The 22,201-nt window shown below is 36.2% G+C and overlaps 1 protein-coding gene across 3 annotated transcripts in view; it reads left to right on the top strand.

The window, feature by feature from the left end:
- Positions 1-3,510: 3,510 nt before the first annotated feature.
- Positions 3,511-22,201, top strand: part of MND1 (meiotic nuclear divisions 1) — a 37,125-nt gene continuing 18,434 nt past the window's right edge. For 2 of the 3 annotated variants that reach the window (XR_015749205.1, XM_087963000.1), the window contains exons 1-4: positions 3,636-3,796; positions 8,436-8,501; positions 9,683-9,740; positions 12,133-12,281. Coding sequence is in view for 2 of the 3 variants with exons in the window: in XM_087963000.1 (XP_087819126.1) it covers positions 3,794-3,796; positions 8,436-8,501; positions 9,683-9,740; positions 12,133-12,281 (276 nt within the window). In the remaining variant the exon portion in view is untranslated. Of the gene's footprint in view, positions 3,797-8,435; positions 8,502-9,682; positions 9,741-12,132; positions 12,282-22,201 lie in introns of all 3 variants that reach the window. The other variant, XM_026668637.2, reaches the window with a different exon arrangement.

Genomic DNA, 22,201 nt, shown 5'->3' with positions numbered 1-22,201 from the left:
ATCTGTAATGTAACAGTAATGTAAAGTACATCAAATAGGAAGGAGTTACATCCCTTTATCTTAAAACGATTTTTTAATATTTCTGCATTGCGCTGAAACAATAGGCACATGTAGAATTATTTAACCCAACACAATAGTGGGTTATATAAAAGTTGTGTCAATGAGTGAGTGGATGAAGATGAACCTGTCATTATTATACTGCATATTTGAGTTTTCAAAACACTTTTTACAAACTTCTCTTGAAGCTTTTACTAAAATTGTTCATTAGGGTTTCTTCAAAAAAATGTAGAGTTCATGGGAACTGCTTAATTCCTTATGTCTCCCCAAAGAATAGAAGTAAATGAAAAATTATAAGAAGCAGAGCCCAACAAGGATGTGTTTGGACTCAGCTTTTAAGCTTGTTCATAAATGAACTTGAATAGAGGGTAAGAATGAACTGGCCAACTTTACAGATGATGTCAAGTATTCACGTAGTGAAACCAAGATTGTGAAGGGCCTCAGAAGAATCTTTTAAAATCATAGTTCTTATAAAGAAAAATAACAATGATCCTAAGTGAACATGTAACCCTAAGTGAGGCTATAAACATTTTCAAAGAAGGTGTTAATTTCAGACAGAAATAAGTAACAAAGCATGCTATTTAATTGCAAACACCATAGATACGTGAATCATAGTGAGATTATAAGAAAAATAAGAAAAAATAAATAAAAGAAACAATAGGACAGGGACAATAGGCATGTTGGTGTGCTTATGCATGCACCCTACAGACCTCTTAGGAAAGGGGTGAGGTCAATAGTAGACAGTCTAAGGTTAAAATTTTTGGGGTTTTGTTAAAGTTTTGGGGGTTTGGTTAATTTTGGGGGTTTGTTTAATAAGTGTAGCAATCATTCTGAAATTTCCCTTCCATAGTTTAGATAACTTTTATCTTGTTTAATATTTGGGGGGGGGGTTCTGTTTTTAATAAATTGATTAGGAACACCTGAAAATAAAAGCAAATACAGCTTCCGGTTTGAAGTCTCTTCGGTGACAGATAGAAATCTGCGATGTCGTGGTTGGTCTTCGCTCTGGGCCCGGCTGCTGGTTTGAGGGCTGCCCCCCTGCCGGTGGTTTCAGGGGACTGCCAGCCCTAGGACGCATCTCTCCTCCTCAGCTGGCCATTACTCCCTTTCCCAAAGGCCGTTGCAGCGGTGGTCAGAAATGGCCACCACAAAGAAGAACTCGACCGGAAAAGAATGTGCAGGAGGAAGATAAGAAGTGAAAGTTTTGGCTGACCGGGTTAAATTCTAAAAGCAACAACTAAGGTACCCTGGAATTTAAACTTACAAAAAAATAACATCGCTCCCAAAGAAGAGTCGGAAGCAGCGAAGGAAAGTGAAAAGGGAAAGGTTTGGTCTTTTTTTTCTTCCCTTCCCTTCCCTATACTGACAACTAAGAGACTTAAATAAGAAATCAGAAAAATCCACTTTGACATCAACAGGCAATTAAGCTGAAAATAAAACAAAATGTCAAAGGGATAATAAAGATTTCTGGACACATTTTTTTTTTCATAAGCAGGAAGGGAGAGAAAAAGAATAAGGGCAGGATCTGGAAGAGGGAGGAGACTGCCTGGAATTAAAAAGAATCTACAGTAAAACTTCAATAAGACTTCTAAAAGGTACATTTTAACTGAAATTTTGTAACTAAACAGTAACCCCAGGAAGAGAAAGTGAAAAAAGAGCAAAAAGAAACAGCCTATGTGTATTTGGATTATTTGGTGGTCTATGGATTCTTGGTTATTACATTTGAATGACTAAAATTAATCGGGTGGTTGTTTAAAAATTTATACAATGGCATCACTTCTAGATGAATTGAAAATGGAGCTTAAAAAGTACAAAGAAGATGCACAAGAAGGGAAGGGTTCTTTTGGCTTCGTTTTTCAATTCTTAGAAATGGAGATTTGGAACTATGAGAAACAACAAGAAACGTCTGCAAAACAAGAAGACTGTGACAAAGAAGAAGCCATCTTTAATGAACAAGTAATTTTATGTGGGGAAGAAAAAGGAAAGGGCGGGGGAAGAGAATGGAGAATTTAAGACTTAAAAAAACAACCAAAGAAAAGAAAAATAATTTGAAAAATAAGTATAATACTGGAAAGCAAAGAAAAGGGGAATACAGAAGAGAGAAATAGAGATAGAGAGACAAGGGGGTAAAAAGGGGAGAGAGAAGAAGAGAGGGAAGAAGGAAAGTAAAAGAAGTTACAAAGGACCGGAACAAGATATAGAGAAACGGGACCTATTTAGAGATAATGGGTGAAAATTTAACTGAAAAAGGGATTCTGTAAAGGTACATAAGTTGTATTGTTATATTAGTAATAGAAATAACTTTAGAAAATTGGAAAAAGTGTATGATTAAAATGAGGGATAAAACAGTTAGTGTAATTTAGTGAAATGTTTGTTAATAAAATAGGTGAAATAAAATAAATGAAAAAATTGAATTAGGAAGGAACGGGAACATCTTAATTAGTTAATGTTTTATAAAATATAAGTGAAGAGGGGGGAATTAATTACGGAAAGCTTATAATTGTTCCCATAGAAGTATGATATTTAATTGAAAAGTAATGGTAAAGAAGTTAAGATTTTAATGAATATTAATATTAATGATAGAATTGAATGGAATGTGTTGTTTTAATTACATACATTTATAATTTTTTTCTTTTTTTAAGAATATAATGTGTATTTTAAGAATGTACCAAGCAGAATCCGAATGAAATTATGTATTATATTGAATGTCATAACTTTAGGGTATATATTGAAGCCTAAATACGAGTTAAATGGATAAACTTAAAAGATATAAAGGCATCATACTCCAATCAGTAACTACAGGAGAAATTTTGTTTAATGAGAAAAGATAATAGATAATTGAAACAGGACAGACAAAAAATATAAATATAATTATTTGAATTGAGAAGAGATAATTAAAATAAAATTGAGAAAATTAAAAGAGGGGAGAAGCTATGCTGAAAATGTAAAACAGTAATAAGATATGGAATAGAATATAAAAATGAGCATGAAGTCGAATTTGTGTCTGTCCGAAGAAATGTAACCCGGGATTACGCTACTTTCAAAAAAGATGTTTTCTTTGTATTTTTTTTCTTTGTGAAAACTCAAATAAAATTTACAAAAAAATAAATAAATAAAAGCAATACAAATGATAAACATGATTTGTCATTATGATTTTAATGTTCCTGTCCGTATTTCCGATTAATTTTTTTTTATTAGAGCTGATTGTAGGAATAGAAATTAAATATGTAAACCATGCGTTAATATTCCCAAAATAATATCCTCCATATGCTACTCCGCGTATGAAATTAAATGCATAAAGAAATAATGCCCTGTTACTCATTAGAACAGGGTTCTCCAATCTCAGCAACTTTAAGACTTGTGGACTTCAACTCCCAGAATTCCTCAGCCAGCAAAGCCAAGGTTGCAGATCCCTGCATTAGAACACTTGGGGGCGAAGCATTGAGAAGTATTACAATGATTTGCCTGAACGGGGAAAAGGAGGAAACAGTCGAACGTGAGGGAGAGAATCCGCGCGCACATTTTCTGCAATATTTTCATTTTTCTAGCTCTATAGGACACCGCAAAAAAAAGGAGGGGGGAGGGCGGGGCCGCTTCACCCGCCGCTGAGGCGCAAATACAGCTGAGCGCCGTCAGGCGGCACATTGTCGTCAAAGGAGGCGGGATGGTTTCCCGCTGCTTTTCCCGCTCAAACGCCGTTCCCGCCGTTTGAAGGAGGACCTGTGGCGGATAGGAGATGGTAAGCCGGCGCCCGTGTCCGCCGGGCTTGCGAGGTTTCTAAGGTCACTCAACCATATAGCGGGCTGTAAAGGCTCTCTCTCTATATATAATGATTTGATGATGTCTATATATATATATATATATATATAGGATGGGAGCTGTAGTTCAACAGGAAAAACATGGTCCCTCGATTATATATATATATATAATCGAGGGACCATGTTTTTTCCCTGTTGAACTACAGTTCCCATCATGCCCAGCGCCCGTTGAGGTGCCCGGGGAAAGTGGGAAGTTGGAGTCCAACGCACGGATGGAAGAAGCTGGTTGTAATTAACCTCTTTTCCTCGAGGTTTTAGTCGGGCTTGTAAGAAATTAGGTTTTCAAAGATCAGCTTCCTGCACCTGATGCGTCCTGTTTCAGCGCAACCCCGTTATCTTCAGCTAGCGTGTGGTTGATGGAGGGCTAGTTGTAGTGTCACAGACAACCCACTAGTAAATGTCTTTGAACTCAGCAAGGCTTTCCCTTATCAAGGAAGAGGGCACTGACAGAAAGCTTTGGATCTCTTAAATCAGGACTGGGGAACGATGGCCCGTCTATGACTTGTGGACTTCAACTCCCAGAATTCCTGAGCCAGTCTTACTCAGCCATGCTGTCTCAGGAATTCTGGGAGTTGAAGTCCACAAGTCATAAAGGGGCCATCGTTCCCCAGGTCAGTCTTAAGTAATTATTCTCACCCCATATGATATATAAATCAACTAGATTAGGGGATCTTCAAACTTGACAACTTTAAGACTTTTGGACTTCAGCTCCCAGAATTCCTCCTCCAGTCATGTTAGCTCAGGAATTCTGGGAATTGAAGTCCACAAGTCTTAAACTTGCCAAGTTTGAAGACGTTTGGACTAGATCAAAACAAAGCTCTATATTTTACTTACGCTTTCTCTCTTGCATTTAATCTTTGCAACAATCCTGTGAGGTGGGTTTGAGACAGAATCAATAAAGAATCATTTTGACCATGAATTGAGGTTTTATAGCAGTCTCCGCTTTAATTATGTATATTACCAGTCCTCCCTTGCTCCTACAGAAGCCAAGCAGACTTTGGGGAGAGGATGGTGAATAGGTATCATATTTCCCCACCTTACTATACTGGATCTATTAAATATAGATAGCAACATAAATTGTCATAAGTTGTGGACTAAGTGAGATATTTGTTAAGTGAGTGTTGTCCCATTTTACGACCTCTCTTGCCACAGTTTTTCAGTGAACCATAGCAGTTGTTAAGTTAGTAAAATGGTTAAGTGAATCTAGCTTCCCCATTGACTTTGGTTGTCAGAAGGTTGCAAAAGGTGATCACATGATCCCAGGGCACTAGAACCATCATAAATATGAGTCAGTTGCCAACCATCTGAATTTTGATCACATGACCTGGGAATGCTATGGTCGTAAGTGTGAAAAATGGCCATAAGTCAATTCTTTAAGTAATGTTGTAATTTTGATAAGTCATTAAATGAACTGTTGTAAGTCAAGGACTACTTGTACACACAATTCATACTCTGGTTCTGAACACTTTCATTATTATATCTAGTAATCCCAACATATAGGGTAGTAGTTTAGTTTAATAAAGTAATAAATTAGTAGTAATAGTAGTAGTAGTAGTAACAGCAGCAGCAGTAGTAGCAGTAGTAGTTGAATAGTGCAAGATTGGAAGATGTAGAGAGACCAGGCAAACAGAATTACCAAGAGTTGGAAATGTCTGAATGCATAACATCAATCCCAAAGCGTAGGGATATTGCTGTATGGGATATGTAAATTGATTAGAATAAATCTTCACTTTTTAAACTCTTTTTTTTGCTGGAGTTGCGCCTCTGCTTCTGGGTTTTGCAGAGTTAGCCATCAGTATTTAAGAAATCCATAATAGTAATGGTCATTCCTTCCCTTCATTATCTGTCCAGGAATTGTCTTTACACATCATGAATAACAGCTGTTTAAAGATTTATCTTCTTGTGAAAGTGAGTGGGATATTAATCCTGGAAATTTAAAAACAACAACATTTTTTTAAAAAAAATCCCCAAGTAATACTAATCTTGTACAGAGTATGTTTTGATTATGTTTATAAATTATTCCCTTTAGAATTCTGTTTACTGCACAGTAAAACTTGTAACCGAGGAACATAAATGCATATATATGTTTATATACCCCACCATAAAACACAACTTGATACTTTATAGTGCATATAGCTATGGAAATAACTTGGACCATAGCCAGTTAAATGAGGGTGGTGAAACACATTATTTTAAACAAGTGATTTACAACTATTAGTCTTAAAACCTGTTGTTGAAAGTTGAACAAATGTTTTACTATTGAGTTCTTGAAATTTAACCCCTATTAAACAGCCCACACTGTTTAATTGATTACAATGAGTTAAACAGTATGTAAATAAAAGCATTGCCAGGGAAGGGTAATTCAGTAGTTAATATTGTATCTACTCCCAACTTTGGTATGTGTAACATTATTGCTAAATAAATTATTGATAACCGTAGAAAGAAATGGGTTGCTTTATCATAGTTGTCATTGCATGACAGATAATATGTATTTTGGACACTATTTCTTTCATAGTGACTCTGGACTTTTTTTAGTGTAGTTTTTCTATATTGTGTTTCCCAAAACTCTCAGAATGACAAGCTGCATAAACAAGCAGGTATAAAAATAGATTAGCAGTATAGCAATAGCACTTAGACTTATATACTGCTTCACAGCCCTCTCTAAGCGGTTTACAGAGCCAGCATATTGCCCCCAGCAATCTGTGTCCTCATTTTACCAACCTCAGAAGGATGGAAGGCTGAGTTAACCTAGAGCTGGTAAGACCCGAACTGCAGGCAGCCAGCAATCAGCAGAAGTAGTCTGCAGTACTGTGCAACCACTGTGCTGCCACAGCTCACTAATGGATTTGTGCAATAATTTGCTAGAACTTGGCAACTTTTGGTTGATCTTAAAAAGATATTGCTATACTATATCAGCTGGTTTAGTAGAAGCTGCAGGCAGACTTTCTACCGTGTTTCTCATATAATAAGGCCGGGTCTTATTTTTTTTTGAGCCCCGAAAAAATGGCTAGGCTGTCTTTTCGGGGGTGACTTAATTCCCCCCCCCTTGCATCTTCGGGCAGGCGGGCAGCGACGGCTTGGATGTTGACCTCGGCGTTGGTGGGGCACTTTGTATCAGGGTCAACGCAGGCAGCACCATATCCGGGTGTGCAACAAAAGTATTTCCTAACAGCAAGCCCCCCCGCCATTTCCCCCCATTTCGCGTGTTTTAATATAGGCCTTAATTTGGGGGGAGGGGCTTAATTTCATTTCATGCCTATAAAACATGCTGGGACTTCCTATTGGGGGAGGCCGTATTGTTGGAGAAAAAGGATAAATGATCTTATCTAGCAAATAGGAGTCTTAAAGAAAAAAGCTTGTTTTTTGAATAGCCATGTTTATTTATTTCCTATACTTTTATGTCACACAAAATGCAGGTGTGTGTGTGTGTGTGTGTGTGTGTGTGTACAGTCAGTATAGAATTATTAAAATATTATATAGAAAATGTATTTTGGGCATTAGAAGAAAATCTTTCATTCAGCTTTAAAAAGTAGTTTGTTTTAAAAATCTGTTCATTTTTGGAATTGTTATTAGTTTGTTTTATACATTTACTTTGTAATTTATAAATATACTAGCTGGATAACTGTGCTTCATGATAAAACTTTGTGATTGGGCTATGCAGGAGAAATTTGGTTCACAATCCATTGGCTCAGTGGTGGTCACTGATTGAAACACATAAAGGAATATTTCTCCTGCTGCCTTGAGTCCAAAAGCAGTTCCATAGGTGGAAAGAGTAGACATTTTGGTGGGTTAGTACTGTAAGGAGCCCCAGGCCGCTCCTGAGTGAAGGAATGGAACATCTGCCAGTTTGAAATGAGGTAATGGAATGTGAGGCAACTGGCAATTGGAACATAATTCTTTTCAGGTGGGGAGGGAGAGTAGAACTCCTTAGAATCAGAGTGTTAATTACTGTATAAAAAATACTAATGATCTGATGGTCATTTCGAAAAATCCTTTCTTAGTGAGCACCTAGAAGCCAAGAGGAACATACATGCCAAATTTCAAGTTTGTACATTGTTTTGTATTAAATTATTCTATATTTTTATTGTGACATACATGTAGACATTATTATTATGGAATAATATAAATAAAACAAAAGTATATGATTCTACAGTGTCAAGACAATATTCCTTGTATTTTCAACAGGATAAATGAAACAAACACATCAGAAACAAGTTTTATATTTGAATGTCTTAATAGTTTTGAAGTAGTTGCATATACTGATATTTCTGTTGAAGAAAAAAATACAACATTAAATTACTATAGGTAGTAAAATCTATGCAGATAAACATATAAAACTAATTTTATGGCTGAAATCATTTATATCATCTTTTGAATATAATTTTATATATAAAACTGCAAATAAATTTGGGAAATTTTCACAAAGTCTATCAAAGCTGATTCCCATCAGATAGGTTGAGACCCTTCAGTCTCTCGGTGTAATCCTTCATTTTAACTTATGTACCTAAGATTTTTGGTTTTGAATGCAGTTATTTATGTAGCATGGCTTTTCCTATTTAGTCAAAGAAAAGAGGTTTGAGCGTTGAAGAGAAGAGAACTCGAATGATGGAAATATTTTTTGAAACAGTAAGTAATATTTGTTGCTTTCTATTACTTTGGTTTTTTTTTTTTAAAGAAATTGTGAATCTGATTTGAAAATACAGGGTAGCTAAGAGGATGGTTAAAGATCCTTGCTATATACTAATGGCTGTAGTCACTTCCATGATGCCTAAGAGTAATTTATCATGTAAACTCATGTGGAAAAATGATCATGTCAAGAAAGGCATACAAATTTTAGACGTTATCTGTGAACTCTTCTTGAATTATACATTCAATCTGACAACTGTCCTTTGATAAATTGCCTTTTAATGTAAAACATTCCAAATATTCTAAGAAATGTATATAGTGTTTTATATATTTTATCTTAATTTGAGGAAAACTATCTTAGTATAGATAAAAAGACTTTGATGAATCAGGAACCTATAATTATTGACATCCTAATGTTAGTCTACTTGCATTATGAGATGGAGCAAGGAAAATGCATACATGAATAAATATATTTTTAATCTGGAATATTATCATATTTTTATGTGTAGAGCTCTGAGTCATATAATACTACAGTGCTATAAAGAAGAATAGTTTTCATGTTAATATATTTGTTTTCTTTGTACTTTATTTTGAATTTCATGTGAAATTTATAGTTATAAAACTATTTGGCTGTAGAATGCTGAACAACAGAATTTCATTTGATTTACTGCTTTCTAAATTTAAAAATGAACCAAATTAAATGTTCTTACTTTCACAAATATTTGCTTATTATTGTCTACTTTGGATGGTTTTTAAAGATATTCTTTTACATGATCCTGCAGCAATAGTTCCATCTAGTTTTATACCTGAAAAGGATACTTCTAGAACAGATACAAAACATACATTAGCAGTTATTGATATCACCCTATAAAAGTGTTAAAATAAATGAAGAAGAAATACAGTAACTAATATTTAGTAAATAGCAGAATACAATTACTTTAGGAGCAAAGAAATGCATGTGTCTTTTGAGGAAATGCAAGTGATTAAATGGTTTTTTAATTCTTATTAGAAAATATCTTCCAATAGTCTGGTTAAAATATTTTTAACATAGTTTTTCTTCTTTTATTCTTGCAATGCATTTAAGTGAGACAATTTAGTGAGTTCAGTAATGTTTCTGTCATTTGCTATAATAGGAACAAATTACAAAACAAACTGTTCTCTTCTCACTTTTTTGGTATCAGAAAGATGTATTCCAATTAAAGGATATTGAGAAAATTGCTTCGAAAGAGAAAGGAATAAGTGAGTACCTAGATTTGATTGTTTCTAAGTTTGAGTCATAATTCCATTTGAACGGTTTTTGTTTTTTCGAAAGACAACATGTTCTTACTCTCACAGAAGTCTGAAAATTGGATCTAACTGGGTTTGGTAGCTTAATTTAACATTCATTCCTCCTATTTTCTCCACAAGAACAACCCTGTGAGATGAGTGGGGCTGAGAGAGAATAACTGGTCCAAAGTCACTCAGCCATCTTTCATATCTAAGGTGGGACTAGAACTTACAGTCTCTCAGTTTCTAGACTGGTGCCTTAGCCACTAGACCAAACTGGCTGTATGTAAGAAATTATTACAGTTGTATAGTCACCAGATGTTTAAACTCAATTTGACATTTTTGACCACCTCTCAAGTCATTCCCAAGGACCTGGGATAGGCATTTTTTTTGGTTTGATGGTGTTAAAGATATTGCCTCAGGGTGTGAGCTGTTCCAAGTAAAGCTGCCTTTTTCAACCGACTGATGATGGTTTTGTCAGTGCTGACTATGTTCAAATGGTGCTCCAGGTGTTTTGGGATTGCATCCAAGGCACCTATTACTATTCACACTATCTTTGCTTCTTTTTCTTCTTTTTTTTTTGCCATAGTCATTCTACTTCTCTTTGCAGCTGTTTATGGTTTGTGATTTTCTCCAGTTCTTCCTCTTGTATTCTTCTGTCTCCAGGTAGTACCGCATCCACTATCCACACTAATTTTTATACACACAACAATGTAAATTACAGCTGCCAGTTCTTTAGCTGATGCTATCAAGTTTATCTCAAGAACCTAGGAGGTTGTTTTTTGGCATAATATATCAGTGAATCCAAGCAGTGGGACCTTTTGTAGAAATTTTGTCACTGTGGAGATTTTCTAAGTGCTGTCTAAGATTTTTTGGTATGACACAAGTTTGCCAATAACCATTTTATTGGTTTATACCATAATCTCTTAACTTTTCAGATCTTTAAAAATTGCTATTCTGCCCTTTATATATTTATATAAAACTCAAGTGTGTGGAATTACCTCATGCTCCGGCTTCCTATTTTCTATACAACAGCAACCCTCTGAGGTAGATTGAGCTGAGAGAGTGCAAAGTCACCCCTCTGGCTTTCATATGTAAAAGGACCTAGAATTCACAGTCTCTTGGTTTTTAGGCCAGCACCTTAAGCACTACACCAAACTCTCTCTCTCTATGTATTCTATGCACTATGAATTCATGATATTTTCAGTTTGCTGCATATTTTGCATAATGTTTTACAGGACACATTACACAAATACAAAGACCTGAAATGCTTTCAAAATTCATTAGGGAGTCTGTGCATGTATAATTCATATATAGATCAAGTGGATAATGGAGAAGCAAAATTTATTCACTGTACTCGTAATGGGGAATTTCTAGAGGAAAGTGGAACTCTTTTTTGGTCCCTTACATTTAATAGATTTGATTTTATGTTAATTCAGATAAATACATTTAGGGTAAAATTGATATTTCTATGAGACATAATAGCTTATAAAAATTACTATTGGTTGTAGAATGCATAATATAGTGTGTGTGTGTGTGTGTGTGTGTGTGTGTGTGTGTGTGTGTGTGTAAAAATGTTTAGGGTGTAACTACAAAACATAACCCCTAAGCCTGTTTCCTTGCTAGTTTGACAAGTTAGTTCAGTTATGTAATCGCTATGTTCAGTATAGATAACAGAGATGCAGATAAAGGTATTTTCAACAGCATTGCCATTTTATTTATTCTGCAGATTGTGTGTAATATTTGAGCTAAGTTATTCAATATGTATATTTTTGGACTGATTTCATAAACCTAACTTAAAATTTCACTGTGCACATTCATTTCTTCTTGATTTGAGATGGGAAGGATAAATTCCAGGGAAAATCAACTAGTTCAGAAGAGTATATCATGTTAGATACATTAATGGGAAAAGTGATTTAAAGCCAATGTTTTTTTTAGAGTTCCTTTAGAGAAATAATAATAGACTGGGAAGAATTTGAAATTCCTCTGGATCTGTGCTGAAGGATCCTCTTGATATTTATTCTACAGTATGTCCTAACAGAATTGGAATTGCCTCACTGCTATTCTGTTGTTCTGTTACAAGTCTAATTTCTTACAAGAAAAAGCTATGTAACTTAATATTTTTTGCTATTTTTTTGTGGCAGTGATTTTAAAGGAACTCTGTGTGTTGGGTAGCTGTATGCATAAATAAGCCTAATTTGCCATCTGCTATTTTGTGGTAATTTGCAAAGTTTTCAGGAATTGTTGAAAATTTCTCAAAGGATATTCTGAATCTTTATTATCCTCTCTGATGTTTTAATGAATAATAGTTTTCCCTAATCTATATAAGTTTTCAAAATTATAATTATGATTATTTCTTTGACAGCATCTATGTCAGTGAAGGATATCTTACAGAGCTTAGTTGATGATGGTATGGTAGACACTGATAGGATTGGAACGTCAAATTATTTTTGGGCCTTCCCAAGTAAAGCATTGCACACAAGAAAATGTAAACTGGAAGAACTGCAGAATCAGGTAATTCTCCATGCCTCCTGTTATGCAAAAATACAGTGATCACTAAAAAAATTATTTCCAAATAAGTATTTTCTCATTTAATTTAGTTGTGCTGTATCTTCCTTATTTTTAAGTATTTTTTATTCTTTTAAGTATTTTACTATTTGTATTATTTGAATTTATAGTGTTTTGTCTCAAATATTTACAATGTTGGTGCTGATTTTTTTCAGTGGTTTTGAGTCATCTATATGAGCTAGTGATTAGATTTTAGATATTTGTAAAAAGCTGTTCATTTAATAGCAGGCAAAAGACACATTAATTACTTTGTAATTAATTGTAATGTATAATTAATTTGGTAATGTGTAATTACCAAATTTAAGCCCTTTCAAATTATTACAGTAACTGTAACTGTAATAATTTGAAAGGGTTTAAATTTGGTTTACACATTCTACATATTTTATTTATTAAAATATTTTATTTTCAAATGTATTTATTTATATACTGCCCATCTCACTGTCTATCACTTGATTCCAATAGCCTTCACTATAGTGTAGTTACCTATACTTTTTGGATCTTTATATCCATTGCCACAGTTAGCATCAATACATATTTTGGAGTTAATTGTAGGAAAGCAACAAAAGAATGGTTCCCTTTCAAAAGTTGTGCCTTAGAGAATGAGAATGTTTACATTTAAGTTGATCACCTTCACTAAGAGGATTTTTAAAGCAACATACAAGTAATCCTCGAGTTACAACCATAATAGATCCTGCTCACTGCATTTGAAAATTGGGATGGCGTTAAATTACTTACTTAAGGAGTCCCTGCTCTCCAGTGCACTTGTTAAATGAATGTGCAGGTGTTTAAGTGGAATATGGGGTGCCTCGGGTGGGGGACATCCTAGTACAGGCACAAGCCATGTGCCTCCAGTCTTCCAAGGCCTCCCCAGCCACCCAGTGAGATACTCCATGCTCTGCATCCTTGGGATCTTACAGCCAGTTGGAATTCCTCTGCACCCTACACCAATCCCCCGTATCACCAATCACTTACCTTTCAAAGATCTCCTGATATCAAAATATCGGGGTACAGAAGGATTATCTCAAACTTACATTTTTTCCAGTCTTGTTAGAGTGCCATTAATAAGGTTGAGGTACAGTTTTGCTACTTGTTTACAGTTGTGGTAATTTGTAATACTGTAGAAACGCAAATGCAGGTAATCTTCAACTTCCAAACTTTCAAAGTTATGACAGACACTTTCCCCAAAAGCTACTTATAACCTGGTTTAAAAATTACAGCCGCTGCAGCACTCCTGCACCTTAATGCCCTTAACATTTGCCCTTAATGACTGACTGCAGGGATGCTATAGCCTCCAACACCCCCTGCCGTCGTCCCTTCAGCCATTCATCCACCCAAGGGAGCTCAGGCCAGCTGTAGTGCACATGAAGCAACTTCCTCACAACCCAGCCACTTAGGGATTTGCAGGAGTAAACCTGTTCCAGGGCTCAGCTTCTGAAAGAGGTGCCTGGCCCAATATTGGATCAGCTTTCTTACACAGGTAGCTTCATGACAAATTCTGCTACTGTGGGAGGGGGATATTTTTTAATGCATCAGTGGGCCTGGACAGCCAAGACCCTCTAGGCATGATGGGTCAAGTAGAAGGCCTAGACCTCTCAAGAGTGGAGGGGGAGTGAGGAGGCCTGTACACCGGTGGACTAAGCCTGCAACAAGTTTCTGTGTGCCAGTGAGTTTTACTGGCTAAGGCCTTCCAGGATTAGTGGGGCAGTGAAAAGGGCCACAGGCCAGGTTTTCTAGTCAGTCACGGCCTCCTGGCCTGCAGGAGATTTCTGCACCCTGGTGGGTGCCAGGCCTCCAAAAGCCTTCCCTGAGGCACTCCTGCACAATCGCTTAATGGCTCATATAGTCACTTCATGACCACAGTGGAAAGAAATGGGGTTGCAGATGTTGAACAAGATGATCACGTGGGTGTCTCACATAATATCCATAACAACTTACCAAAATCCTGGGCTAAATTAGGGTTGTCAGCGAAGCACTTTATTACAACTGCAATAGCCACCTTGAGTTATTCATAAGAATAATAAAGGTGGGATTAAAAAAAATTAAATAAGATGTGGCTGTGCTTTTTTTTTCTCTTTTCTTGATAGCAATTACGTGTCACTTCATGACCAATTTTTAATGGATCTTAAAACAACTATACACAAACATCTATTAACATACACAAATATACACAAGCAGATTAGCATAAACACTAAAGGTGTGAAAACCATAGTAAATAAAGAAGCAAGGATGAAAAAAAAAAGCAGATTATAATGTCTGGTAATAAATTTTAAGTTGTTGTTCCTGAAACTAAGATGTAAATTAGATGCTAGTTAATAAATAGCAAATCCTTTTTGGCCTGTACAGTATTTGAGACAAAAAGAGAAATACAGGTAGTCCTTGACCTATGACCACAACTGAGACCAGAATTTCTGTCACTAAGCAATGTGGTAGTAAAGCATGACATCATGTGACTGTGTTGCTTAGTGAAGGCAGTCTCCGTATTCCCTATTGCCATCATTAACCAAATTCCATTGGTCATTAGTGAGGACCCACCCAATCTAAGCCATCAGGAATTGGTCCCTCCTAGCCCCAACTCTTGTTTCTTCCAAGATAAGAGACTGCTTCACGTTCAGCTCCCTCCCACAACTGCCTATTCCCTCCCATCTCTGCCCTTTTGGCTACCCTGCACCCTGTCTTGCAGGATGATAAGCAGTCCCAGAATCACATAGCTCTGGACCTTCTTGCCACATTGGAGCTCAAGGGCTTCTTAGCAGGCCATGTCTTTGATGCTGCACAAAACCCGTAAGCTTCTGTGCAGCAAGAAGCCCAGCCAGCAAAGTAGCACAAAGCCACAGCTGTCCTGGGAAGCCAGAACTGCCACAGCCCAGTTCCACCTGCCAGCAGCCTCACCACCTTCCACTCCAAGCCCCCTGTTGTTCTACACTCCACCCAGATTCCCTCCCCAGCTGACCTTCACTGTCTTCTTGCTCCTGCTGCCAAAAGTATGTCCAGTGTGGCTCTTTGTGAGACAGCAGCTGGCCACATGAAGCCATGTCACCCATGTCACATGAAGAAACTGCCATGCACGATCTGGGAAAGAAAGTTTTGTGTGGCCAGCAACTGTCTCCCAAAGGGCTAAGCTGGGCATGCTTGGTCAGCAATGGGAGCAAGAAGACTGCAAATGTCAGCTGTGGCAGTAGGGACTACACAGTGAAGGGGGCCAGAGGCCAAAATGGGAGGGGAGATAGGGAAATGAAGGTAGTTGAATCTCCCCTGCAGTCATAAATGCAGGTGGGCTGCTAAGCTCTTGAATTTTGACCATTTGACTGGAGCCATAACTTTGGGGATTAGTCGTAAGTCCATTCACTGCTGCTATAATGATTGAACAAATGGTCTTAAGTCAAGGAATGCCTATTGCAGATTTAAGGTGTGTGTGTGTGTGTATCCCTCTACCTGCAAACCAAGTGTGTGTTAAATAAACCCTTGACAAAATCCAGTATAATCATTGCATTAGAGCAGGAATCTCCAACCTGGGCTGCGGCTCACTAGTGCAATAGGCTCACTGTTTGCAACTGGTCTGCAAAGCTGGAAAGATTGGGGAACTCTGAGCTAGAGGATACAAAATTTTCAACTGTACTATCTTCTTAATACACAGAAAATGGAAATCCCATGCTTCTTTCAACCAAATATTATAATTCAAGTAGAACAATTTGGCTTGGTTCTGCTGTGAAATTCATTATGTTTCCATAATGTCTGTCAGAATATTCCGAGCCACACCCATAATAGCAGCATCTGACTGTCCCTGTCAAGAAAACAATTCTCTTTGGGCTTGTGTAATTTAACTTGTTTTGAGTAAAGTTTGCATGCTAACTGTGTAGTGGACTGTGCTTTTGGAGATGTGATCTTTTCATGATTTGTATTGATAATAAGAATAATTCTTATGCAAGAATTATTGCAGAAATTTAATGTGTGACCCTTCCCCTTATCAAATACTCTAATAAGATATTTGTACTGAGCAGGTTGTAATAGCTTTATTTTGTTTCTCTTACCATATTCCAAAATGTGTTAGTCTCTTCCAGGCTGAAAGTGATTTAGCTCTAGTATCTTCTTACTGGCAGGCAGGTATCTTGCATACTTTTTAGTAATAATTTTATTGAACATTAAGAGTTAAAAAGATAATTAATACAAATTAAAAAATAGAAAAAAATAAACGGTGCAGAATATGAGGAAAGGAATTTTAAATATATAAATATGCAGTCTCATTTGATGACTGCCTTATTTGTAAACGTAGGCTCCTGCATACACACACACACGCGCACACACACACAACACCAGCATTCCCCAACCTATCTGGGTTGGTGCATGGGGGAGGAGGGTGGGAAGAGGGGCATGCAGTTTCATTTCTGTGAGCAGCGGGGGGGGGGGCGTGGCCCACAGGTTGGGGACCCCTGCACTACACAACACAAACATTTTTAGATATGGTTTGATATGTGTTACAGTTTGACGAGCATGGGAATATGAGAGAAAGTGTCAGGTTCAATAATCTTAATATCCAGCATCCTTATTAGGTTGCCTTAACAAATCCAAAACTTTTGTAAATAAAATGGAATGTTGTTCTGCTGAGCTTCTAGTAGATAGAGGAAGCTTTTTTATTGTCATTTTGTCCAAGTAATGAACTTACCATGCAAGGGCACCATTAATAACTTCATGAAACAGAGACCTGAAAATGTGGTAGTTGTTATGAATGCTAGTTATGTTAGAAAAATAAAAGTTGGACAACGAGATGCAAAGTTGTATTTGGATATTACACGGATAACTTTAAAAATCTTTGCAAATATACTTTTTCTGTCTACTGAGTTGCTTTGCTACCCTGCTCTTCTTAATACAATATAAAGGAACATTTTTTCTAGTTTTTCGTGTTATGATTGTTTTTTTTACCATATGCAATTACCAACTAATACATATTTCTTCTGCCATCTAATTAATGTTTCTGATGGTCCTTGAATATGTTATTTTTTTTATTGGCAGAACAGTGCTAGTATGTGTTATCTTCATAAGAGACAAATGCTTTTCTAGTGACATTTATTTCATTGCTACTCTATGCAGGGAGAAGTTCACCTGTGCTATAGGAACCCTGGCTGCATTCCAGTTGGCCAGAAACTCTTGGTTCCTTGATGGGAAGGAAGAACTTAGCATTTAAAGGTTAATACAGATTACATCAAGGCTAGTCAGAACATGCACAGTTTGATTTGCAGGGACAGTACAGCTGCCGTTTCAGTGAAAACTGGTACAGTGTAGAGCAGGGGTCTTCAAACATGACAGTTTTAAGACTTGTGGACTTCAACTCCCAGAATTCCTCCTCCAGTCATGTTAGCTCAGGAATTCTGGGAGTTGAAGTCCACAAGTCTTAAACTTGCCAAGTTTGAAGACCCTTGGTGTAGAGAAAAAGAAGGAATCATAAATAAGATCAAAGGAAGGAATGCTAGGATGACAGAAATATTTTCAGCAAGTAATATAGAAATGAAAATGAGTGCTCTAAGACTCAGATATGAATAGAACAGCTAGCTACATTTGTGTTGATTACACAGATACTGTATAGGAGGGAAGAGTGCTTTGTTTAACATCAAAATGAAATGGAGCCAAAGTGGAATATTAGAAATAGTAAAACAATGAATGCAAGAATCTTTTTAAAAATATGCTGAGTTGGTATTTCAAAAGGTAATTTTATGTATGCAATTTACTATGAATCGGATATTACTAGTTTCATTAATAATATGTACTCCTGGCTAGTTCATTGCACTAGCCGGAAATACATATTATTAAATTACACCTGGCATCAAAGCACCAGTGCCTAGATGCCATCTTTAATGTTATCAAATATGAAAATAATAAAACAAATTTTTAAAGCAGAAATAATACCAGGCAATAAGATATTGATATTCTTACTTAAAATGATGTAAAATTTTATTGATATGAGATCACATGAAATACTTTGAATAAAAATATTGTGATTTTTTTAACATTTTATTTTTTTAAGATTAGTGCCCTGAATCTAAGAATTAGCTGGCTCTTGATTAAATATTTGATGTTAGGATTTAAAAACTTGATAAAGGCTAGCCTACCCTAACAAAATTCTAGTTGGGCAATGTAACTGATTCATGTTCTCCAGTCTATAGAATAAATTTACTATACTTACGTATTATCATATATGTAAGGAGCCTCTGTGGCGCAGTGGTTAGAGTGCAGTACTGCAAGCTATTTCTGCAGCCAGCTGCCTAGAGTTTGGCAGTTCAAATCCCACCAGGCTCAAGGTTGACTCAGCCTTCCATCCTTTTGAGGTGGGTAAAATGAGGACCCAAATTGTTGGGGGCAATATGCTGACTCTGTAAATCACTTAGAGAGGGCTGTAAAGCATATAAAGCGGTATATGAGTCTTATTGCTATTGCTATCAGCATGGTACAGTTATTGATATGCTGAACTGGGGGTGGGGGTGGAATGGAAGCCAGCTGGAGGTTCTGAGCCAATCACTTCTTTCCATCCTAATCAGAGTTAGACTATGTATCAGGCCAGCTGATAAACAAAGTTTCCTTGTTGCTTCATACATAGATAGTTTTGCTATAATAACTAGATAAGAGCAGTGCAAAAACAATCAGACACTACAATCATGCAGGATGAAGGTAAAAAGATGCTAGAGTTTTCTGTTATAGTGCGATAGTAAGAAGCTTACCAAATATCATGTATTTGGTTTGCTTGTGTTACAGAAATGGAAAATGTGTCTTGTTTTAAACCTGAAACAAACACACCAGGTTTCAAAAGTTTTGTAAAATGATTCTATAAGGGCTGTGATCTGGCAGAACCCAAAAGACTTTGGAATGATTTTATTGATCTTGGTTAACTCTTGAAACTGTTCTGCTGAGTACCCCTGCCATTCTGCCATTCTGTAAATCAATACTAGGCTAAGGAGCAGTTTAGGAGGATTTCAATCTTTCCCAGCACGGACTTCTTGTTATTAACAATGGGGCAAAATAATTTTCATCAAAATCACTGTGGAAGTGAGAATTAAAGCCAGTCCAGCAGTTTCTAAGCTGGAAGGCTGACTCAACCTTGAGCCTGGTGTGATTTGAACTGTCAAATTGCAGTCAGTCAGCAGAAGTAGCCTGCAGTACTGCACCACCACAGTTCCTGCAATGCTCTTTTTCTTCTTCGTCGGATGTACTTGTAACATTCATGCGTCTAACTACACTTGGCCAAATAAGGTATTCTAACGTCATCATGCTTATACAGGATTATTATTTTTTTCAGAATTATTTGATGTTTTTTCTTTTTTTCATAGTTGAAATACCTCTCAAATTTCAGGAATTATTTCAGGAATAAAGTTTATGAGTGTACCGTATTTCCCTGTAAATATGTCCTACCCTGAAAACGAGCCCTAGTCCAATTTTCACGCCTGTGCCCCAAAATAAGCCCTAGTTAAGCCCTGCCCACCATCTGGTTGTATGAGGTGGGGAGAAGCGCGGGTGTAAAAATCAAGATAGGGTGGGAGTGGGGGGGTTGGACATACGCACTCGCCTACCTTAGGACCATTGCAGCCAGGCCTCCCACATCCCGATACCTGTCATGTCAGTGCCCGACTTATTCTGCAGCCACCAGTGAAGCCACTTGCATGCTCAACAGCGCAACACAGCAGCAAAAAGACAGTGGGAGAGAGGGTGGGGCTGGCGGTAGCAGTGCTCCCATTCCCATTGGCCACTGGCCTCCTGCACATCAAAAAAATAAGACCTCCCTGAAAATAAGTCCGAGTGCTTATTTCAAGGCCCGAAAGGAAATAAGACCAGGTCTTATTTTTGGGAAAATATGGGTAGAAAAAAAAGTTTAAGGTTTAGCTTTATTACTTTGGTACAGTTAAGGCTATGTTTTCACTACTGTTACTGACAAAATAACATTACTAGATTGTTAATCAAATTTATTTTTTTGAAATATAGCAACATTTGGAGCTTTTTTACTTTAAAAGAAATATGGGGGTTCAGGAAATGGTTCTGTATGTAAAATTATGCATTATCAAAGCAAATAAACATGATTATTTATTTATTTATTTATTTTGTCAAGCGATTATAAGATAACAGGTATAAGTATAAACATAGTTATGAATACATGAAATGGATACATATAAGAAAAATAAAAAGAAACAATAGGGCAGGGACGGTAGGCATGTTGGTGCGCTTGTGTACACCATTATCATGCTAGGTATGCTTATAATCCTAAAATCTTGAGCACAGAGATTAAGGAAGAACTTTGTATAATGTAAAATTGTGTGAATTTGATGGGAACCAACTTGGGGGTCTTTAAAAGGAGAGCAGTATTTCCAGATGCCAAAGCAGAATGTTATGCATACTACTGGTTGTTGGAAAACATTAGTAAGAAAATGCCAAGGCCCTCAAGTTTTATTAATGGTTTACCAGAAATGCCTGATAGATAATTATGTACAAATGCTGATCTTTTACTGGCTGTCTTATATCCCGTTAAAGTGATTATAAATATTTAGTCATCAGTTCCACATAAGTCAATTTGTTTAGTATCATTTGTGCATTTCAGAAAGATTTGTTAAATGAATCGATTATAAATTGCAAGAGATTTTTGTTTAAAATGTTAAAATGCTGGGATGTAGAAAGCTGAGATCCAAGATTGATTTTTCATCTATGTGCAAAAATGAAAGAGTTGCTGTATAAAGATATCGTGTACTAAAATACCTTTGAGAGGCTTTTCCATAAAAGGCAATGTGAATAGAGTAGATTCCACAATTGTCAGTGAATCAACAAAACAGAATCTTAGTAATATAGTTTGTATGATATGCTGTGGACATTCTAAGTTTTAACTGGAAATCTGATCATAAAAATTGCTATATTAGCAAACATTTCAGAGACATTAAAAATACAATAACTCATCCAATAAGCTATGTACTTATAGATAATAAAAAGACATACTGCTGATTATTCATATTCTTAAGAAGTTCAAAACATATAAAATATTCAGATTGTAGTGCTTTTTCTGTATTTATTACATTCATGCAGAGTTTATATCCTTTCAAATTTTTAAAAATGCTTTTTTGTAAGTTTATCAGCAGTTGTTGTCATCTATAAAGCTAAGATTTATTCATGGAAATTAGAGAGATATCAAGTGGTAAAAACAATGAACTCTTGTGACATCTTAAAGTAGCATTTCCCTTTTTTCTTCACTGCCAAAACTCTCAAAAAGTTCTTTTTACTACTTATCAGAATGTCCTTATTTAAATGCCCCTGTGATTTGTGTATTATTAGTCAAAGAAAAAACCCTTTTATCCAATTTTAGGTAATTTACCAAGGTTTGAGAACTATCTTAAAAACTAACAAATTATCTTCAAGGAATGATAATCCACTGAGGGTGTTCTGTTGCTGTAAATTAAACTAATTACCCCTCTGGAAAACCTTTTGATAAATTTAATATGCATATACTATGCCACCTTTGTATCTATGTTTTAGGTATATAATATGCACACATATAGAAAATCATATCAATGTTTCTTTACAAATATCCTGTATTTTTGTTATTCAATATGCAAATTCAGGATTATCTCAGCAACACTGGAACTGGAACTAGTGAAAATAGCCATCCAAAGACATAAACTGATGAATACATTTATCACATTCACTCATGGCTTAGTCATTTTTCAACTGTTGTACTGCAAAGTACTGTACATAGGAAGTCACAACTGATCCAGACTATGTAGTGTGCACTATTCTAGGTGTCTTGCAGTTTGTCTGTATTATAGTCCTACTGTGCAAGCTGAAATGTCAAATGTTAAGTGTTTTTCTCCTCAGGTATTTTTGCACTGTATAATGCTGTTTGTTAT

Source organism: Notechis scutatus, chromosome 4, assembly GCF_049901735.1.
Source record: "Notechis scutatus isolate UNSWTSFEM ecotype Mainland chromosome 4, rNotScu1.2, whole genome shotgun sequence".
Lineage (NCBI taxonomy): Eukaryota > Metazoa > Chordata > Lepidosauria > Squamata > Elapidae > Notechis > Notechis scutatus.
Note: the sequence above shows the minus strand (reverse complement) of the source record. Positions and strands in the feature narration are given on the sequence as shown.